Raw genomic sequence first — 22,538 nt, forward strand, 5'->3', positions numbered from 1 at the left:
ATTAGGAGGGCTTGTGTACAGTATAAACATCGGCACAGACTCGTTGGGCTGAATGGTCTGTTTGTGGGCAAAAAAGTTCACTGTATCTCTATGTTATTCTATGTATCAGGAACTCTGACTGTTGCAGACTGGGTCAGAGCCCAATCTCTGCTACCCCGAGAGATGCGATTGAATACATACTGAGGACTCGCCGCCTAATCTGTATTGTTCCCCTGATGAAAGGTCATGGACCTGAAATGTTAACTCATTTGCCTCTCTCCATAGATGCTGCCTGACCTGCTGCGTGTTCCCAGCGACTCCTGTTTTATTTCAGATTTCCAACATCTGCGGGATTTTGCCTTTTGTTCCTTTGGCTGAGGATTTATCAAACAAGCCATCAGCGACAACTGTTAAAAGAATTTTAATGCAATTGAGACATCTCAAAGACATTTTAAGGTACTGCATCAAATGCAAAGATTATTATAATAATTATAGCTCCATTCAGGCTCGACTGTGACACCCTCTAGAGCAGGGGTGGGCAAAAGACGGCCCGCGGGCCATATCCGTCCCGCCAAATGATTCTATCCGTCCTGTCATTGTGTGCAGCAATAGAAAAAATTATAGTTTGTTCAGTCCCAGAAAGTAGCACAAATTTGGCATTTGAATCAGACCGAACATCAGCCAATCACACGGCTTAGCTGTGCGCGCGCTCCCTCCAGTGCTGAATTAGGCTGACGTCAGAAATGTACGGATCGGGAAATTTTCAAACATGCGGTCGGCAACCGCAGCGATACTGTTCACTGAAGAGAAAGTTAATTCGAAATGAGTTTATCAAAGAAGCGGAAAGTGGACGCTGAAGGCCGAATATTCAACAAAGAATGGACTTCTACATTTTCTTTACCAGTGTGGGTGGAAAATAAAACAAATAAAATAAATAAAATAAAAATAAAAATAAATTAAAAAATAAAATGAAGAAAGAAAATAAACAGTGTGCAGTTACAAAATAAAGTGAACAATTTTGCATATTTTTCACTGGCACTCGATGAGAGTTGTAATATCAAAGATGCTGCCCAGTTGATAATTTTTATTTGAGGTATCACCAAATATTTTGAGCTCACAGAAGAACTACCATCAATGCAGTCAATGAAATATATGACAACTGAAGAATTTTTGGAGGCAGTAAATAATGTATCTTAAAATTAGGAGTGGAGTGGGAAAAATTGGTGAATGTGACCACCGATGAAAGCCCAAATCTGACAGGCAAAAATGTTAGGTTACTGAAAAGAATTCAAAATCAAGTCAAAGATACAAATCAGAACAGAATATTGTTTTTCTACACTGCATTATCCACCAAGAGGTATTCTGTAAGAGTGGTCTAAAACTAAGCAACGTTGTGGACACAGTTATGAAAGTGGTGAACTGCATTCGGGCAAGAGGATTAAACCACAGGAAATTTGTAACTCTGCTTGAGGAATTGGAATCCGAGCACACGGATGTTCTGTATCACACAAATCTAAGATGGCTTAGTTTAGGAAAGGTCTTGAAAAGAGTGTGGGAACTGAGAACAGAGATTGATTGAATTTTGGACATGAACCAAAAGATTCGGATTTCCCACAGCTGAATGATGCAAATTGGCTGTCTGATTTCGCATTTGCCGTTAATATCATGGGCCACATGAATGAACTGAATTCAAAACTGCACCGGAAGGGGGCCTTTGTGCACGATTTGTATTGCAGGGTCAATTCATTTATGATGAAATTATTTCTTTTATCGCATCAGATAGGAAACAGGCTGTTCGCCCACTTTCCCACTTTGCAGCAGATTACTGTTTGCGATCAAAGCCTTAAAAAATATACTTCGTCACTACTTGCCTTACATGCCGAATTTTCTCGCCGATTCCAGAATTTCAATTTGATCGAAAATGACCTGTCTTTGGTCTCTTCACCTTTCTCAGTTGATGTTGACAAAGCCCCAGTTGGAGGTCAAATGGGGCTTTGTCAACATCAAATGAGAAAGGTGAAGACCTTCAACTTGAGCTTATTGACCTGCAATGTGATCCATTGCTTGGGGAGCAATTCAAATTAGTGTCGCTTCCCAGTTTTTACACCTCTCTTAATGAATATACCTTTCCAAAAATAAAGGCTCATGACTGGAGGATGCTTATGCTGTTTGGATTCCGTTGCAGTTTTGAATTCAGTTCATTCATGTGGCCCATGGTATCATCGATGCGAGGAGACATTTTCTGTGATGAAATTCAATAAATCAAAACATAGATCTGTGATGACTGATGACCACCTTGCAGCAGTACTCTGCATTGCAACAACGGAGACGATGCCTGACTTCAATTGTCTGGTTAATGCACATTAGCGCTTTCATTCTTCCCACTGAGTGAGCTTGTCACATTCTCATCAATATGTGAATAAATGAATAAATATCGAATAAATGTCTGCTCAGTGAGTTGTTTTTATTTAACCTAATTTTAATGAATGTCACCCATATAGACTTTATTTTATACACGTAAGACTTGATTTTGAGCTATTATTAAGCATTTGCATCTATTTTAAGTGTGTGGTCCGAAGCTTCACAAAACTCGTGAAGTGACCCGCCAGCCCAAATAATCGCCCACCCCTGCTCTAGAGTCAAATGGTCTGCTGACACTCACTGAAAGGCTCACTGTAATCACTTGGTTGGGCAGGTTGGCAGGTGGACGGGTGCAAAAGGAGGGACTCACCAAAGGGCAACCCATGTCCGTGGAACCATACCCCAATGAGAGGAGGTCAGACCAGGAGGAGTGAGAGGCGTGGGCCAGTGGAGAAGAAACCTAGAAAAATAATTAGGGTTTAAAAAATTATGTGATGATAATGATGACAATGGGTGAAGCTATTTGCCCTTTCTCCATAGTGTATGGTATGTGTGTGCAGTGTGTGTGTGTGTGTGTGTGTGGTGTGTCTGCGTGTGTGTGTATGGTGTGTGTGTAGTGTGTCTGTGTGTGGTGTGTGTTTGTGTTGTGTGTCTCTGTGTGTGTGTGTGGTGTGTGTAGTGTGTCTGTGTAGTATGTGTGGTATGTGTCTGTGTGTAGTGTGCGTGTGTAGTGTACGTGTAGTGTGTGTGTGTCTGGGTGTAGTATGTGTGTGTGTGTAGTGTGTGTGTGTGAGCGCAGTGGGTTTTAAGAAGATTTAAAACAATTATTTTTAACGTGCCAATTAAAGGTTCAAGATTTATTTGTTGGGGTGGTTTTACATGTAAATGAAGGGTTCCAATTTTTCATCACCGCTAATGAGAGCATCTTAAAATACCCTGCCTCATCCATTTATTGTATGCAAATTGCAGCTGACACACGTATCTCTCCAGAGAGGATGGCAAATCACCTCTACAAGCTCGGTGTTGAGCTGACATCAGCTCTACTTGGCTTCCGAGCACCATGTGAACATGTTAGTCTACTTGCATTGCAGAATTTAGGTGACAGAGTTCAGGAGAGAGCGCAAAGACAAAACTCTCCCATTTTCTCAAGAGCAGCCTTGTGCAGTGGAATTTAACTCGGCCTCAACAGACAAACTGCACGTTGTAAATGAGACCCAGGTTATACAGCGCCTTGAGAGGAAACCGGAGGATGGTTTTCACGCACAATGAGCCCAGCTGCTGGCAGTTTTTGTCAGGCCTCAGCAGTTGCACAATGAGCATGCTCCATCCTTCAGAAGGAATGGAGTGACATTGGGTTCATCTCAGTCTCTCAGTCTCTCTCTCTGCATTCTCGTTTCCTCCTCTCTCACTCTCTCTCCATCCCTCTCCATTTCCCCCAATCACTCCCCCCCTCTCTCTCTCTCCCTCAATTTCTCCCTTTCTCCCGATCACTCCCTATGTGAAAGGCGCAATACAAATGTAATTTGTTGTTGTTGGTATTGTAGGCCTCAGCACATTTCGTTCCTTGATTGAAGAATCTCATAAATATTTGTTTTGAAATCCTCACTCTTCCCAAATAATAATAATGATAATAATAATTGTTATGTCTGATATAGCCGCCTTATCACGTCTTCGAAACATCTTAAAGCGCTTCACAGAATATACTGTGAAGTGAATTGACTGTATATTTTGTGGGCGACAAATACTGATAACAATAACCCTCGCATTTGATGTAGCACGTTATCGTGACGCCGAGATGTCTCAAGGCGCTTCACGAGATTTTACTGCCAAGTGGAGTGACTGCGTATGTAGGCAAATGCCCAGCAGCTGATTTGATGACAGCAACATCCCACAAACAGCCACGAAGAAAACAACTACTTTTTTTAATGGGGGGATCGTTGAACAGAACATCAGGAGACACTCCATTTTCGAGCAGTATAAAACTCTTCAGCGTGGTGACAGAAATTAGGCTATGTATACCCCTGATTCATTGTGTTCAACATAATCTTAAAAAAACACTCATCTCTACATGTTTGTTTTGTTTCATTACTTTCCCTTTTACTTTGGTATGTTGTTCAAAAGAACAACAATAATAATCACTGCATTTGCTGAAGCACCTTATCAGTAATCAAGACATCTGAAAGTGCTTGCAGATTACACTGTAAAGTGTAGTGACTGTGTATAGTGTGGACAAACATGGCGACCAGTTTGCTCACAGCAACATCCCACAAACAGCCATGGAGTGAGTGATTCATTTTTCTTGGGGGATTGTTGGCCCGGACACTGGGAGAGAGAAACTTCCTTCTCATTTTGGATGATCATTTGCTTGTACAGAATTGAGTAACTTTGAAATTTCGACTGGCAGATAGACGATGATGTGATGAATTTACAACTGCTTAAGTCAAACCCACATGGGAACTCATTTTTCTTATCTATTATTATTATTATTATTATTATTATTATTATTATTATTATTATCTGTGTCGACAGTGATTCGCTGTGTTGAACATAAGGGACTTCAATTGGCTTTTGACTTCCTGCTTCCTTTCTCCTTCACTATCTACAAAATAATAATAATTTAGTGACTCAATCCATGGCTGTTTGTGGGACACTGCTGTGCTCAATTGGCTGCTGCGTTTCGTCCACAAAATATACAGTCAGTTGACTTTACAGTATTTTCTGTGAAACACGTCTCGAAGACGTGATAAGGCACTATATCAAATACTGTCATTGAACTACATTTGCCACCTACCTGCCCACCTCAAATGCAACAATGATTATTATTATTATTATTATTCCCAGTTTAGAGAGTGGCAGGAAAGAGTGATTTGAAATCAGTTACAGTCCCACCCATCAACTCCCTATTGCCTTTCGTACGTCTGCATTTTTGAATGGTGGTGGAGTTACCGAGCAGGTATGACTCCTGGCAAAGTCAGTCTTACCAGTCAAGTCCCAGCTCACGCTTGCAATGGGCTCTGCTGTTCCGCTTGTTTCCTCTCTCAGATAAAGGACAGTCAGGGGATTCCAGATGCCAATGGTAGGACACAGCTGAGATCCTGTCTGCCTGTTCAGGTTAAACATCCCATAATTCTGCTCAAAAATTGAAGGGAGTTACTCTTGCTGTTCTGGCTTTAGAGAGAGAGAGAAAAAATATGAGTCATTCTCTTCATGGCTGTATGTAGGGCATTGCTATGGCCAAATTGGCTGCCGAGTTTGCATGAATATATAATAATAATAATCCTTGCATTTGATATAGTGCCTTATCAGGTCTTCGAGACGTCTCAAAACACTTTCAAAAAATTTGTTTTGAAATCCTCACTCCTCCCAAATAATAATAATGATAATAATAATTGTTGTGTCTGATATAGCTGCCTTATCATGTCTTCAAAACATCTTAAAGCGCTTCACAGAATATACTGTGAAGTGGACTGTATACTTTGTGGGCGAAACGCGGCAACTGATTGCACACAGCAGCGTTCCACAAACAGTCGTGGGTTGAAAGACCAATTTGTTCCTTTTTTCAAAAAAATTGTGAAGCCAGTCATAATGGTGACACCCTTGGTGCGCCATGCAACAGAGAGTGGCACTGGGCTGTGGATCAGTTCAACAATAGCAGTACTAAACCTATATCCTGGTCATTCAATGTGATCTGTGATATAGTGTTGTGGGATGCCTGTAACTTTGCCAACATTTTTAGGGGGAGGAAGGGAGGGAGGATGTTGGAGGGACTCTGGGATGGAGTTCTGGGGCAGAAAGGATGGGGTGTGTGAAGCAGGCCAGTGTTTGCTGAGTGGCTGAGGGTGTGGAGGGGGAATTAGGAGCGTGAGGAGGTCACAGAGATGGATTGAGGGTGAGGGTGAAGTTGAAGGTGAGGCAGTGGAAGCAGTGGATAGAGAGGATGAGGATCATGAATCTGCCTGCCGAGCGAGGACGTGGGTGATGGGCTCAAGGAATAACAAGTGCACCACAGGAAAAAAACACACATTTTGTCCACGCTGATAAGAAGTCACTTACTTATTCATTTCATAATTTCCGCCACCAGAAGAGGTCACTATTTTACTCTGATCCCATCCCAGTAATGAGAACCTGGTTCATCCCAGGGAACAAGGACCTATGTCTATAAGCAAAAAAACAGGGGGAAGAAAGTCTAGAATATTACTGGAGGCTACACGTCAACATCAACAACAACAACTTGAATCTTTATAGCAACCTTCTTCGGGGTAGCGTCTCAGAGCGTTTCACAGTGGCGGGGGTGAGCACAAAGAGGGAAGTCAACACACACAAAAACCCTCTCAAAATAAGTTCTGTGCCTCTGGAGAGATATGTGTGTGTGTGTGTGTGTGTTGGGGGGAGTGGTGGAGACAAACAAAGGCTATAACTGTTCTTTCTGGAGGTAGGGAACATGGGGCTTATAAAGGAGATATGGGATTGTAATGGAGATATCTGCTATATAAGTGAGCTATGGGGACGAATATTTTTTTTCTGAAATCGTGACTGCACATTTTTATGATGCAAGATATATCTGTGTAACTGTGCCCACACCCAAACTACACATAGAAACACATACACACACAGACGTAGACAGACACACATACAGACACACACAGACATAGAAACACAGACAAACACGCACAGACACATATATAGCACAGACACATACACAGACATAGATAGACAGACACACACACACATACACACACACAGGACAGTGAGTAGGGATAAAATGCACAATGAGGCAGGTTTTACATCACTGAGTGGGGGTTGGAGGATAAGAGGCCAAATGGTCCTTTCTCAGTCTAGACAGCTTTGTAAGCTTAAACCACAGTCTCAGTCTCTCTCTCACACTCACAACAAATACATCGACAATGGCATTTGAGCAGGAAAGGAGTGCTCTCACACGTTGAAAAAAGATATAACAGGATTTGGAAATGAATTGCAAAGCATTATTATCATTATTATTATTATTTGGTGGGGAGGGATGTGCAATGGTTTTTCAAAATGCAATCTAAACATCTTTACCCTCCTTCCTCCTAAAAAATATGTACATACAGGGATAGACATTGGGTATGGGTTTGGGGGGAGAGAGAGGTGTGTGTGTGTTTGGAGGAGTGGGGGGTGGGTAGAGCTGTACGTCAGTGCTGGCAATCCTTTGTGGTGTGTGGCTGCTGTTCAGTGCGGATTGCGGTACATCTCTTTGGGGGAAGAGACAGAGAGACGCAGAGAAAGAGTAGAAACAACAGCAGAGACAGCTGGAGCTGGTGTTCACTCCATCGCTCTGTCTGCCACCCTCCCCCCCTCCTCCTCCCCCAAGGACTGGATCTGAAGGTGACAGCAGAGGAATCGGGTTAGAGACTGAATATTTCCTTATGTCTGTGCTTTCAATTCCTCCTTCTCACTCTCTCTCTCTCTCTCTGTCTCTCTCCTTCTCCCTTCCTCCCTCTCCCTCCCTCCCCCCCTCTCTGCAACGCTTTCGGGATCCTTTTTATGTATGTACGTAAGTGTGTCAGTGTGTGTGTGAGATATAAGATAATTTCCTCTCCAATTATTAGCAATAATACCCAGGAAAAGCCATCCAGGCCTTTTTTTTGTGTGCGTGTGTAGGGTCTCCCTTTTAGGTTCCACTGTTCCAGATATGATTGATTTCCTTCATTTTGGACCAATTTTTTGAAGTCCACACAGTCACACGCAGACCCTCTGCTTCTTATATACATGTGTTTTTTTTAGTATTTTAACATTTCAAAGAAAACCTGGGGTCCTCCCACTTATTGATAGGTGCAAATTGACTGCTTTGAGACGTTTGAATCAAGCAATAATAATAATAGTAATACTAATAATAATCCTTGAATCCGATATAGTGCCTTATCACGTTATTGAGATGCCTCAAAGGCGCTTCAGAGCACATACTGTAAAGTGGGTTGACTGTATTTTGTGGGCGAAACGCAGCAGCCAATTGCGCACAGCAGCGTTTCACAAACAGTTGTGGATTGAGGTGACCAATTATTTTTTGAGAAAGATAAGGCCCCCTATGCCAAATACAAAGATTATTATTATCCTGGAATCCTGTTCGCCATGTTGTTTGTGAGACAGTGTTTGGTGCAAATTACCGTTGTGTTTGCCTGTGTCGCGTTCAACGTTTCCAAGCCAAAATGTTTATGTTTATGTGAAAGGCACCAAGTAAATACAAGTTACTGCCATTATTCATGAACCGCACAATAACCCACCAAAACACCCAGGCGCACTTTCACCACCCAATCTTGCAAACTGTTCCTTGGCCGAATTTGGAACTGTTAATCATCGATATTTATTGAACCGTTTGGATGACGTTGAATGCCACTTTGGAGTAACTTCCCTTGCATTGCTTCAAACACAAAGAGGGTGGAAATTGGTGCTAAGATAGTGGTAATACCTGCGTTATTTCTTGGGTTCAGGCTGACAATCCCACACTCGATCCACTCACTTCATGGCCATTTGTGGGACACTGCTTATTATTATTCTTATTCTTATGATGATGATGTGAAGCTTTGTCCAAGTCAGTCACTGGCGGCAGAGATTTTTCCTATTCAACTCCTGTTAACCCTGCAGGCTAAAGCCTTAATGAATGGGTAGGATGTACTTAGCTGGAAGCTTGCCAGACAGTGCTCTTAACGGCAAGCTACTTGGTTTGAGCTGGCTAATTTCAGCAGTTACCCCAACACACACTCTGGGGTCCCCTCAACTCTCAACCCTCACCAATCTGCACCCAATATTCTCTGAATTAGTTAAACAGCGTATGCCTTTCTGGGAGAGAGAGTATGCATTCCATTTTCAACACAGAGATCTTTCCATGCATGGGTGGCATTAATACGTGGAACTCTCGGTCTGGAGTAGATACTCTTAAGCGCTCTGGTACGCTACCCCTTGTGAAGGGTGCTATATAAATCCAAGTTGTCGTTAAGCACAGTGATAGGTTCCTGCATGGACAATAAATTGTTTGTATTTCATGCACAAATTCTCCGCAGTTGCTCTGCAAATGTGTTCTATTATTCTAATCTGTGTGAAAAACAATAATAGTGCAATAGCCTAATTTGTTAGAGAAAAAAATAGGTTATCGCAGATCAGTAATATGTAGGTTAGAATCTGAAGCAGTTTCAGCACTTGAGTGGTTTCATAGAGGACACTGGCTAGCACTTCACTGACTTGCGCTCCAGTGAAGTGCTCTTGACAAGTCCTCCCAACATGAAAGGCATTTTAAATGCAAGCATTATTGTTATTATTATCACTATTATTATTATTATTATTACTATCATCATTAACAACAACAACTTGCACTTATATAATGCCCTATACCCAGGGCCAGCGTCTCAGAGCACTTAACAGAGGCAGAGCCTGACTCCAGCCGGGGGGAGCGGGCCGTAAGCACTGTTGAAGAGGAAAGGTTTCAGGCAGGACTTGAAAAGGGGAGAGATGGGACAAGGCGGAGGAATTGAGAGTTTTCCAGAGTTTCGGGGCGTAGTGGCTTAAAGCACGACCTCCAATGGTGGGGCGAAGGATGCAAGAGTCGAGCAGGAAGCTGGTTGTCAGTCGAGCGGAGGCGCCGGGTGGTAGATTGGGGAGTGAGAAGGTCGGAGAGGTAGGGAGAGTGTCAGGGGGGGAATGGATTTAAACACGACTGTGAGGATCTTGAACTGTTCAAACCACACACAACCAAACAATCGCTCGACGCTATCAAATGAGACAGGCGAAAATATTAACGAATTGTAGGTTAAAGTGAGTGGATTTTCATAACTTGTACATCTATGTTTTTGTGCTAATGTACACATTAGGACTGAACACTGCAAACTTTATCCTTATTATTTCAAATTAATGGTCATGATCCAACTAAGGATGATCTTTGGCAAACAACTGGATGTTATTTGCATGCATTTTTATAATAATATTCCTGGCATTTGGTACATGACCTTTCACATCGGGAAGACATCCCAAAGTGCTTCACAGGATATACTGTGGAGTGACTATGGATGGAGTACTGTAGCGTATTGGTTAGAGCAAGCTAGTGGACATGGGTTGGGCAAAACCTAAGGCAAGTTTCCTTGCTCCACATGCTTCTGTTAGCCTAGCAGTAAGTAGGAACCCAAGTGTTAGTCGTTTACACATCACTTTCCAGACGTAATAATCTCTCCAAAAATAAAATTGGCCACTCAATCCATGACTATTTGTGGGACACTGGTGTGCGCAATTGGCTGCTGCCTTTCTCACACAAAATATACAATCAATCCACTTCACAATATATTCTGTGAAGCGCTTTGAGATTTCACAATGACGTGATTAGGCGGTATATCAAATGCAAATTATTATTATTTGTGTATTTTAGAGTTTCATAAATCCCCTTTAATTTATATTTCTAAAAGAAAACAATGTGTTATTGGATTCTACAAACATACTACCTTTTAAGGTAATATATTCCACAAACTGAGTGGAGTCCTGTAGCTCAGTGATTAGAGAGCTTGCCTCGCAAGCGAGAAGACCTGGGTTTAATTCCCAGCAGGGCAAAATGTTGGACAAGTTTCCTTACTCCACAAGCCTCTGTTTATCTAGCAGTAAATAGGAACCCGGTTGTTAGTTGATTGGCGGATCGCTTTTCCAGGGGTAATAATCCCTTGAAAATAATAATAATAATTTGGTCACTCAATCCACGACTGTTTGTGGGACACTGCTGTGCGCATTTGGCTGCCGCATTTCGCCCACAAAGCATACAGTCACTTTACAGTATATTCTGTGAAGCACTTTGAGACGTCCCGAAGACATAATAGGTGATATATCAAATGCAAGGATTATTATTATTGCATTTATTAATGCACTTTGTATCTCTTCATTGATCAATTTGAAACACTTTGTATTACTATAATGAAAAGGAATGAATTGCAATTTCTAAACCAGATCTGACAGTTTTTTGACAAAGCATCGTCATTGCAATCTTTTACATACATTGTTTTTCATTTGTTTCTTTGATTTCTTTAGGTCCATAGCTTACCCCTGCTTTGTATTTACGTTGAGTGGTAGGAAATGTACTTTTTGATGATCAAAGTATCAAAGTATAAACAATGATAATAATCCTTGCATTTGATATAGCGCCTTATCCTGAAGTAAATGAGAATTTCCTTAGCAAGTCTTGGCTTTGGTCTGATCTCTTTACTCAGTGAACACACCAGGTTCACAAACTGTATCTATTTCTTCATGGGAGAATCCTTTTATTTTTAATGAAACTTCGCTGCAGAATTGTATCGGGATATTCCCACATTCAGACGTGTGCATTGTTTATTTTGTTTAGTGATCTGCTTTTGTCTCCACTGTAAAGCATATCTTTCCCTTACGTTTCCGTGAAGAACACAGACATTAGCTGAATAGCACACGTACACATCCACTCAAAAGCTATTTCTGGTAGCTTTTGTTGCAGACATGCTAATCAATTAACATACAACAACTTTTGTTGATACAGTGTCCTTCACGAGGGGGTAGCATCTCGGAGCGCTAACGGTTTTGGAGCCTGCCGCCAAGCCGGGGGGAGGGGGGAGGTAACCGTAAGCATGGTCAAAGAGGAAAGCCTTCAGGTGTGATTTGAAAAAGGGAAGGAAGGAGGCAAGGCCAAGGGATTCAGGGAGTTCCAAAGTTTCGGAGAGAAATGGATAGTGTAGTAGGGGAGCGGTGAGGAACTGTTGAGTGGGGAGATGATGAAAGCATGGATGAGGGACTCGGCTGAATTGGGTGTGAGGTATGGTCGGAGGCGGGCAATGTGCTGGAGGTGGAAGAAAGCGGTCCTGGTTAGGGGACTCGGATATGAAGTAGGAAGGACAGCTGAGGTTCGAACCTGACACCCAGGTTCTGCACAGGTTTGCTAAATCTTAGGGGATGTCCGGGGAAATTGAGGAGGTCAGAGCCACAGGAGAGAAGATGTTAATGGGAATGTGGCTTCCTTCTTGTCGACATTCAGCGGCAGGAAATTTGTGCTCATCCAGGTCTTGATGTCTGATAAACAAGCTTGACAGGACATCAGCAGATCTGGAGTCACAGCTGGAGGTAGAGAAGTAGATATATGTTCAGTCGCAAACATGCAGAAGTTTACCACATATGGATGACATCTCCGAGAGGGAGCGTGTAAATGAGGAAAAGGGGACCAAGGATGGAGCAGAGGTGAAGCGATGGCAGTTGGTTAAGTTGGCCTTGAACAAAGCGAGTGCGGTCCCACTGAGGTGGATGAGGGAGAAGAGGTGATGGCGGAGGATAGCATGATTGACCTACATATTAATTAATTTGTTTTGTACATTTTTGCCAATTTAATATGTACATTTTTGGTAACTGCAGGAAGTAGTTTAAGAGTGCCTTCGTATTTTTGCGCTGGTTTGAAATATGCCTTTAAAATAATAATAATCCTTCCAGAAAGATATATTTGATGTAGTACCGTATCATGTCGTTGAGACTATCTCAAACGAGTTCCACAGGATTTTTACTGTGAAAGTGCAGTGACTGCGTATTTGTAGGTAAATGTGGTTGACAATTTTCACACAGTGACGTCTCACAAACAGTCATGAAGTGAATGGGCAATTTTATCTGGGGGGAGGGTGGGGGTTGGGAATTGTCGGCTGGGACACTGAACAGGCAAACAGGGGTTCGGTTTAATGGCTGATCATACCAAGCAGTACTCTCGTCCCCCCCACACCCGCTTCCCTTTCCCATGTCCCCCAACCCACCAGCACTTAATAGGAGGGTCAGCCTGGACTGTGGGTGAGCTCAAAGTTAGAAGGTGGGGTTGAAGGATACAGGATTGGGATATAGCAGAGCAGCAGTCAGTTTACGCTGAGGGATGACCCAGTCCTCTCCCCCCTCCCCTTACACGCACACATCTCCCAATTCCCCCCTTTACACATATAATAATAATAATAATAATAATAATAATAATAATCCTTGCATTTGATATAGCGCTTTTCACGTCAGGAGGACGTCCCAAAGCGCTTCACAGAACACATTGTAAACTGAATTGACTGTATATTTGTGGGCGAACGCGGCAGCCAATTGCGCAATATACCCCCAATCCGCCTTCCACTTTACACACATAGCTTTTAATTCATTACCCCCTCTCCTTATACATTTACCCCCTAATTACCCCCCTTACACACACATTCCCCAATTCCCCCCTTACACATATGCCCCCAATTCTCCCTACACATACCCCCTAATTACCCCCCTCCCCTCACACAAACACTCCCCCAATTCCCCCCTTACAAACACACACACAATTCCCTCTTACACTTTCGAACATACCTTCCCAAATTTCCCCTCCTGTGAACACACATGTCCCCCCCCCCCCCCCCCAGCCAATCAACAACAAGATTCCATTTATAGAGCGCCTTTCACGTCGGAAGGACGTCCCAAGGCGCTGTACAGTTGGGTCAGGACCCGAGCATTGGGGGGGAGATGGTGAGGGGAGGGAAGGGAGGAGGGGGGAAATGGTCAGGGTGAGGGGAGGGAAGGGAGGGAGGAGGGGGAAATGGTCAGGATGAGGGGGGGGGAGGGAGGAGGGGGAGATGGTCAGGGTGAGGGGGGGGAGGGAGGAGGGGGGAGATGGTCAGGGTGAGGGGGGGGGAGGGAGGAGGGGGGAAATGGTCAGGGTGAGGGGCGGGGAGGGAGGAGGGGGAAATGGTCAGGGTGAGGGAGGGGGAGGAGGGGGAGATGGTCAGGGTGAGGGGGAGGAGGGGGAGATGGTCAGGGTGAGGGGGGAGGGAGGGAGGAGGGGGAAATGGTCAGGGTGAGGGGAGGGGGGGAGGGAGGGAGGAGGGGGAAATGGTCAGGGTGAGGGGAGGGGGAAATGGTCAGGGTGAGGGGGGGAGGGAGGAGGGGGAGATGGTCAGGGTGAGGGGGGGGAGGGAGGAGGGGGAGATGGTCAGGGTGAGGGGGAGGGAGGGAGGAGGGGGGCGATGGTCAGGGTGAGGGGGGGGAGGGAGGAGGGGGGAGATGGTCAGGGTGGGGGGGGGAGGGAGGAGGGGGAAGATGGTCAGGGTGAGGGGGGGAGGGAGGGAGGAGGGGGGAGATGGTCAGGGTGAGGGGGGAGGGAGGGAGGGAGGGAGGAGGGGGAGATGGTCAGGGTGAGGGGGGGAGGGAGGGGGGAGATGGTCAGGGTGAGGGGGGAGGAGGGAGGAGGGGGGAGATGGTCAGGGTGAGGGGGGAGGGAGGGAGGGAGGAGGGGGAGATGGTCAGGGTGAGGGGGGGAGGGAGGAGGGGGAGATGGTCAGGGTGAGGGGGGGAGGGAGGGAGGGAGGAGGGGGGAGATGGTCAGGGTGAGGGGGGGAGGGAGGGAGGAGGGGGAGATGGTCAGGGTGAGCGGGGGAGGGAGGGGGGATGGTCGAGAGGGGAGGAGGGGGGTGGTCGAGAGGGGAGGGGGGGGTGGTCGAGAGGGGAGGGGGTTGGTCGAGAGGGAGGGGGGGGTGGTCGAGAGGGGAGGGGGGGTGGTCGAGAGGGGAGGGGGAGGTGGTCGAGAGGGGAGGGGGGGGGTGGTCAACAACAACAACAACAACAAGATTCCATTTATAAAGCGCCTTTCACGTCAGGAGGACGTCCCAAGGCGCTGCACAGTTGGGTCATGACCCGAGCAGGGGGGAAATGGTCAGGGTGAGGGGAGGGAAGGGAGGGAGCGAGGAGGGGGAAATGGTCAGGGTGAGGGGAGGGAAGGGAGGGAGCGAGGAGGGGGAAGAGAGTCGAGAGGGGAGCTGAAGGCTCGGTCAAAGAGAAAGGTTTTGAGACCGGCCTTGAAGGAGGAAAGGGAGGAGGCGGCGAAGGCACTGGGGGATGGAGTTCCAGAGCCTCGGGGCTGAGAGGCTGAAGGCCCGACCACCGATGGTAGGGCGGTTGGGGCGGGGGACGTGGAGCAGACCGGAGCCAGAGGAACGGAGGGTACGGGCAGGTAGGTAGGGGGATAGTAGGTTGGAGAGGTAGGAGGGAGCGAGGCCGTGAATGGCCTTGTAGGTGAGGATGAGGATCTTGAAATCAATCCTCTGGGGGATGGGGAGCCAGTGGAGGCGAGCGAGGGTGGGAGTGATGTGGTCCGAAGCCTGGTGCGGGACAGTACACGAGCTGCAGAGTTCTGAATGACCTGCAGTGTGGAGGGAGGTGGCGGGAAGGCCGGCGAGGAGAGAGTTCCCATAGTCCAGCCTTGAGGTGACAAAGGGTTTCAGCCGCGTGAGGGGTGAGGTAATGCTGTAGTCTGCCGATGTTCCGGAGGTGATGGAAGGCGGTGCCAGTTGTGGTGCGGATGTGAGGGAGAAAGGACAGCTCAGGGTCGAACAAAACGCCGAGGTTCCTGACTGGCTTTGAGAGGTGGAGAGTGCAGCCTTGGATGCTGATGGTGTCAGCGCCTGAGGTGCGGAGGCGCTGACGTGAGCCAATCAGGAGGGCCTCGGTTTTTCGCACGTTGAGCTGAAGAAAGTTGTCTCTCGTCCAGGACTCGATGTCGGACAGGCAGCTGTCAGGACATCGGGGGTCGTGGAGTTGAGAGTAGAGGAGGAAAGGTAGAGTTGGGTGTCATCCGCATACATGTGGAAGTTAACCCATGTCTGCGGATGATGTCACCACAGGGGGAGCATATAGAGGGTGAAGAGGAGGGGACCGAGGACAGAGCCCTGAGGGACACCACATGAGACAGTACAGGGGGTGGAGGAGAAGCCATTCGTTGAGACAAAGTGGTCGAGAGGGGAGGGGGGGTGGTCGAGAGGGGAGGGGGGTGGTCGAGAGGGGAGGGGGGGGGTGGTCGAGAGGGGAGGGGGGTGTGGTCGAGAGGGGAGGGGGGGGTGGTCGAGAGGGGGGGTGGTCGAGAGAGGGGGTGGTCGAGAGGGGGGGGTGATCGAGAGGGGAGGGGGGGGTGGTCGAGAGCGGAGGGGGGGATAGTCGAGAGGGGAGAGGGGGGTGGTCGAGAGGGGAGGGGGGGATGGTCGAGAGGGGAGGGGGGGGTGTCGAGAGGGGAGGGGGGGATGGTCGAGAGGGGAGGGGGGGTGGTCGAGAGGGGAGGGGGGTGGTCGAGAGGGGAGGGGGGGTGGTCGAGAGGGAGGGGGGGTGGTCGAGAGGGGAGGGGGGGGTGGTCGAGAGGGGGGGGTGGTCGAGAGGGGAGGGGGGTGGTCGAGAGGGGAGGGGGGTGGTCGAGAGGGGAGGGGGGTGGTCGAGAGGGGAGGGGGGTGTGGTCGAGAGGGGAGGGGGGTGTGGTCGAGAGGGGAGGGGGGTGTGGTCGAGAGGGGAGGGGGGTGTGGTCGAGAGGGGAGGGGGGTGTGGTCGAGAGGGGAGGGGGGTGTGGTCGAGAGGGGAGGGGGTGTGGTCGAGAGGGGAGGGGGGTGTGGTCGAGAGGGGAGGGGGGGTGGTCGAGAGGGGAGGGGGTGGTGGTCGAGAGGGGAGGGGGGGTGGTCGAGAGGGGGGGGGGGTGGTCGAGAGGGGAGGGGGTGTGGTCGAGAGGGGAGGGGGGTGGTCGAGAGGGGAGGGGGTGTGGTCGAGAGGGGAGGGGGGTGGTCGAGAGGGGAGGGGGTGTGGTCGAGAGGGGAGGGGGGGTGGTCGAGAGGGGAGGGGGGGTGGTCGAGAGGGGAGGGGGTGTGGTCGAGAGGGGAGGGGGGGTGGTCGAGAGGGGAGGGGGTGTGGTCGAGAGGGGAGGGGGGGGTGGTCGAGAGGGGAGGGGGGTGTGGTCGAGAGGGGAGGGGGGGGTGGTCGAGAGGGGAGGGGGGTGGTCGAGAGGGGAGGGAGGGTGGTCGAGAGGGGAGGGGGGGTGGTCGAGAGGGGAGCTGAAGGCACCGTCAAACAACCACCAATGAAACGGGCGGACACGGGGCGGAGGGCGGACGCGGGGCGGAGGGCGGACGCGGGGCGGAGGGCTTTAGGACCCGCAGGAGGGGAGGTTGACAATGTAAGAAGAAGGGTTGAGAGAGAGGGAGAGAAAAAATCTAATATTTGGCCATCAAAAGGATACACGGAGAGCACTGAGAGAGGGAAAAAAGCAGCAATTCATCCCTAGGTTTGTGTTATTGATCCTGTGGTTGCATTTACAAGAGATTGACTGTATTTCTCGGTGTGTGTGTGTATCTGTGTGTGTGTGTGTCTGTGTGTGTGTGTGTGTGTGTGTCTGTGTGTGTGTGTGTCTGTATCTGTGTGTGTCTGTGTCTGTGTGTGTGTGTGTCTGTGTGTGTGTCTGTATCTCTGTGTGTCTGTATCTCTGTGTGTGTCTGTGTGTGTGTGTGTCTGTGTGTGTGTCTGTATCTCTGTGTGTCTGTATCTCTGTGTGTGTCTGTGTGTGTGTGTCTGTGTGTGTGTCTGTATCTCTGTGTGTCTGTATCTCTGTGTGTCTGTGTGTGTGTGTCTGTGTGTGTGTGTGTGTCTGTGTGTGTCTGTATCTGTGTGTGTCTGTGTGTGTGTGTCTGTGTGTGTGTGTGTCTGTGTGTGTCTGTATCTGTGTGTGTGTCTGTATCCCTGTGTGTCTGTGTGTGTGTCTGTATCTCTGTGTGTGACTGTGTCTGTGTCTCTCTATTGTAGATGGAAACAGCATCAGCAGCGGATTGTCGGGCGATCACAACCCACTAGTCGCTAGAATGCGATCGGCAGTTTGATTTCCACCCCTTCCTCCTGCGCTGACCTTTCACTAACTGAGAGCCGGGAGGGAGGTGGAGGGCGAAAATGCGGCTGGGGAAGCGCTGAGAGCGAAACATGATGAGACATGACACGTCTCCGCTAGCTGCCGCTAGCCCGAGGAGCCTATCCCCACACCAGAGCGCCTCTCAGGAGGACCACACACCCGCCAAGGACGCCCAGGGACCCGGGGTGGGCAATGGGGACAAGACCCCCACCGGGGAACTCGAGGGGAGTCGACAGAGGCTGGGCAGGGGCAAGAAGTATGGCTCCAACGTGCACAGGATCAAGAACATGTTCCTGCAGAAGATGGTGACCACCCCGAATGAGGCCACGGGCATCCCAGCCAAGGGCAAGGAGCGCTCCGTCCGGCTGTCCCTGCCCCGCGCCAGCAGCCTCAATGAGAACGTGGACCACCAGGCCCTGCTCAAGCTGGGCACCAGCGTGTCCGAGAGGGTCAGCCGATTCAACACCAAGTCCGACCGGCCCTTGTCCAAACTCCAGGAGACGAGAAAAATCTTTGAGAAGAACATCCAGGAGAAGAACGTGGCCCACCGGGCGCTGCTGAACAAGGAGCGGGCGGGCCTCAAGGATGGCAAGCTGGACGTGGTGGTCCGGTTCAATGGCAGCACCGAGTCGCTAGACAGCTTGGAGACCGAGGCCATCTCGCCCACCGTCAGCCAGCTCAGTGCCGTGTTCGAGAGTGGGGCCAGCAGCAAGAGGAAGGCCGGCGGGGCAGAGAGGGCGAGGCAGGCTGGGTGCCCGCCCAACGCCAAGGCCGTCCCCAAGAAGTCAAGGGCCTTGGCCAAGAGCCAACAGGATGCCGGCAGATGCGAGGGTGGGGGCAAAGCGGAAGGCGGCTTCTCCCTCGATCAGTTGGCCGTGGGCATCGGAGGGCAACAGGTGGGAGGCTCAGGGGGCACCTCACCCTCTGCCAGTGCATTGGCCAGTAAACTGGCATCGCTGGTCAAACATGGGGACAGCCTGAAGGAAAGCAGGGCCCCCCAGCCCGCCGCGCTCAGGCCACAGAGCTGCGAGGATCCCGGGGTCATCAGGCCAGTGGAGGACAGCGGGCAGGGCAGCCCCGAGCCAGGTCAGGGGGCATCAGCCAGGGAGACCGGAGCGGCCAAGGACTCGGCCAATGGCTGTGGTGAACTCCAGCAGGGAGACGTGGCATCAGAGAGCTGGGAATCCAGTTGTATGGAGACCCGAGCAGCAGAAAATGGAGAGATCCCACAGAGGCAAAGCCTGGAACGTCTGCAATCGGCCTCCCTGGATTCCACAGATGGGCTGGCCAACCAAGGCGAGGGGTCCCTGCCCTCGAAAGGAGACAGCTCTGAGGACGGAGAGCAGATCAGGAACGAGCTGGATCTGTACGATCATTGCAAGAGGAGCGAGGACTTTTCGGAGGCTGATATGGTGGACATAAGCGCCTTCAGTGGGCTGGGTGACGAGTCTGAAAGCAGTGTCCTGGATGACGACGAGGATACGTTTGAGCCCGAGAGCGGCTTCACCGAGGTCACAGGATTATCGGACGAGGAGGAACTCGTGCCACATCGGAAGATTCGCTTCAGCACGGCACCCATTAAAGTAAGTAAGTTCACCTGAAAGAGAGCTCATTCGTGGTAAGTATGGGAACAAAGGCAATTTACTCTAAATTTCCACCAATTTCTTCCCCTACCCCCCACTTCCCCCTTCACTTAATATTTGAGGGCACAAGTGTTGAGCAAATTTCCTTGCTCCACACACCTGTTTACCTAGTAGTAAGTAGGAACATGGTTGTTAGTCGATTGTCGGATTGCTTTTCCGGGGGTCATAATCCCTTAAAAAAATTATAATAATTTGGTCGCTTATTCCACAACTGTTTGTGGGACACTGAGTGTGCAATTAGCTGCCGCATTTCGCCCACAAAACATACAGTCAATTCACTTTACAGTCTATGCAGTGAAACGCTTTGAGATGTCTCAAAGACGCGATAAGGGGCTATATCAAATGTACGGATTGTTATTATTATTTACTTGCTTGGTCTTCAGTCACATATCTTTCTCCTTGCTGTATTTTAGGAGTGTAGTAAAGTCTACCTCAACAACAGCAAGAATTATGTAAAAGAGTATTTTCTGTTTGGTTTATTTTCTTGATGGGGCTTGGAGATGGGACAACTCAGAATAATTGTGTTATTCATTTCTCATATGACATAATAATAATTAATAATCCTTGCATTTGATACAATGTTTCTCACATAAAGAACATCTTGGAATGTCTGTAAAGTGTCGTGACTACGTTTGTTTACACCTGGCTTCAGAAAGAGAAGAAAGTTTCTCTCTCATAGTATCCTGGCCAAACAATCCCCCAAATAAAATTGTTCAATTGCTTCATGGCTATTTCCAAGATGTCACTTTGCACAGTTATCACTGCGTTCACCTACAAGATACACATTCACCAGGCTTTACAGTAAATGCTGTGAAAAGCTTTGAAACATCCTCCCTATGTGCAAAGCACAATATTAAATGCAAGGATTAATGTTATGTGTCGGCAAATTGCAGAGGTTTATGAAGTCATTTTTTAGACAACGCCTGATGGTATAAATCATAACTGCAGGCTCAAACAATTTTTGGAAAAATCTGGCTTTGCGAGACAGACTTTTTTAATGACAGTATTATTGATGTAATAATCTGCTCTGTAAAGTTTATTTCATGGCCTGATCAGGAACCTTCTCAGATGGATTCTGGTTCATTCTTTTATGGAACGGAATTTGGCTTTGTTTCTCCTAAGGTCAGATTGTCGTTTTACAATGCCAATCTGACGTTATGAGAAAGAAAAATCTTTAAGGCAATTAGCTTTAAGCACTCAGTCATTTTGGAAATCCATGACAAAAGTTAATGAGATGATCTTGCAGGTGGGTGGACTCAAACAGAATGTATTGGTATATGTGGGCTGGCACTGTTATGGAGCTTGCCATGTACTGTACTGTAAAACTAATTGGAAGTGCTGCAGCATTGGAAGACAGAAATGATGCTTCTTTTGTGATTCAAGGAGTGAAGTTATGCTGAGCCTTATTGGGCTGAGCTGGTTTCAAGCTGACATGCTCGATTATTGGAATGTCTAAGTCGAGTCAACCCTCCGTGTCTCGATAGTCCGGTTCCTGAACCAGACGGATCCGTAGTACTCCAGGTTACTGCTGATGTCAGGCCAGCCCAGCCTGGCTTGTCAGCAGGGCTTGGAGAAACAGATGGGTCACTAGGGACAGAGATTCTTGCCACTCAGCTCCTGTAAGCCAATGTCCTAATATGTAGGGTGGTCTTAGATAGTCGAGCAGCAGAAAGCTTGCCAGACAATGCTATCGATGGCAAGTTATGCAATTTTAGCTGGTTAGACTCCAGCAGTTATTGTATTGACTTACTTGATCATTCTTAAACACATATGGTGCAAGCCACGTATCTAGCTACACAGTGAAATTACCAGGTGTTTATTCAGATTGATGCACACAGGAGGCATTTGTGTACCACGAAAGTCGTTGTAACTAACAATGCTTTTTTTGTTTTTTCCCCCCCTAAATAAGGTTTAGCTTCCAAAACAGTGGAAAAATGGTTGCAGCAGTACTTCCTGTCAATAACAGGAAGGGGCTGAAAAAGCTTCCAGTAAAGACCGTTCTGAATGGTGTTAAATCAAATGCAAGGATTATTATTAAATCAAAGCAATGTTTTTGATAATGGACCTCTTGTTTAAGTGGATCTCTCACAAAAATAATGGAACATTTCTCAAATAATATCCATTTATTCCTAATGCAGTCATTAATTGTCTTTGTCTTGTGATCTTTGACAACCACTGTATCCACTTATAGAGCAGCCAGTGACTGGAGGACATAATCTAACAATAATAATAATCGTTGCATTTTGATATAGCGCCTTATTACGCCTTTCAGGTGTCTCAAAGAGCTTCACAGGATATGCTGTAAAGTGAATTGACTGTATATTTTGTGAAATACCCTGACAAGTAAGATGGTCGAGGCAAAGTCCATTGTGGATTTCAAGGGAGAAGTAAAAGTGTATTTGAAAGATAGATAGGCTTGAAGGAGTATGCGGATAAGGCAGGGCAGTGGGATCCAATGAACAGCTTGTTCTGAGAGCCGGTGTTGACTCGATGGGCCGAATGGCCTCCTTCTGCCCTGTCAATGTATGCTTTATCCGTTTTCTGCTGGTGCTGTGACTTTTCTTAAGGAAAGCTCGTTTATTGCTTTATAATGACAAGGTTTGGCCAAGTGGTTTGGATTACGATTTCTAAAAGTTTGAGGAGCATCAGGATGTAAATCGATGTAAAGTCACAGTCACTACACTTTACTGTAAATCCCCTGAAGAGCTTGCAAGAGCTGTATCAAATGCAAAGATTATTATAATATTATTCGCATTCATAACATCCAGGCTTGGCTACGCAAACTTCCTGCATGTCGGCCTCCACAACTCCTCCCTCCATAGGCTTCAGATCATCCAGAACTCTGTAGCCCATGTCCTCTCCTGTACCAGGCTCCGTGACCCTAT

At 47.8% G+C, this 22,538-nt stretch overlaps 1 protein-coding gene and 2 long non-coding RNA genes across 5 annotated transcripts in view; 1 reads left to right on the forward strand and 2 right to left on the reverse strand.

The window, feature by feature from the left end:
* Window positions 1-304: 304 nt before the first annotated feature.
* LOC103190070 lies at window positions 305-5,457 on the reverse strand. Its single transcript, XR_489121.2, has 3 exons — window positions 5,322-5,457; window positions 2,711-2,800; window positions 305-386 (listed from the first exon to the last, which is right to left on the reverse strand). It is a non-coding gene; the product is annotated as an uncharacterized LOC103190070 (long non-coding RNA).
* On the reverse strand, window positions 5,456-9,481 carry LOC121850650. The gene is made up of 3 exons (XR_006085696.1): window positions 8,786-9,481; window positions 6,394-6,496; window positions 5,456-5,508 (listed from the first exon to the last, which is right to left on the reverse strand). It is a non-coding gene; the product is annotated as an uncharacterized LOC121850650 (long non-coding RNA).
* Window positions 7,349-22,538, forward strand: part of LOC103183850 (neurabin-2) — a 60,793-nt gene continuing 45,603 nt past the window's right edge. For 2 of the 3 annotated variants that reach the window (XM_007901562.2, XM_007901564.2), the window contains exons 1-2: window positions 17,215-17,395; window positions 17,911-19,593. In XM_007901562.2, coding sequence (XP_007899753.1) covers window positions 18,082-19,593 — 1,512 coding nt within the window. In that variant the 5' untranslated portion in view covers window positions 17,215-17,395; window positions 17,911-18,081. Of the gene's footprint in view, window positions 7,724-17,214; window positions 17,396-17,910; window positions 19,594-22,538 lie in introns of those variants that run through there. The other variant, XM_042343290.1, reaches the window with a different exon arrangement.

This window comes from Callorhinchus milii, unplaced genomic scaffold (genome assembly GCF_018977255.1).
Source record: "Callorhinchus milii isolate IMCB2004 unplaced genomic scaffold, IMCB_Cmil_1.0 Scaffold23, whole genome shotgun sequence".
In the NCBI taxonomy this organism is placed as follows: Eukaryota; Metazoa; Chordata; class Chondrichthyes; order Chimaeriformes; family Callorhinchidae; genus Callorhinchus; species Callorhinchus milii.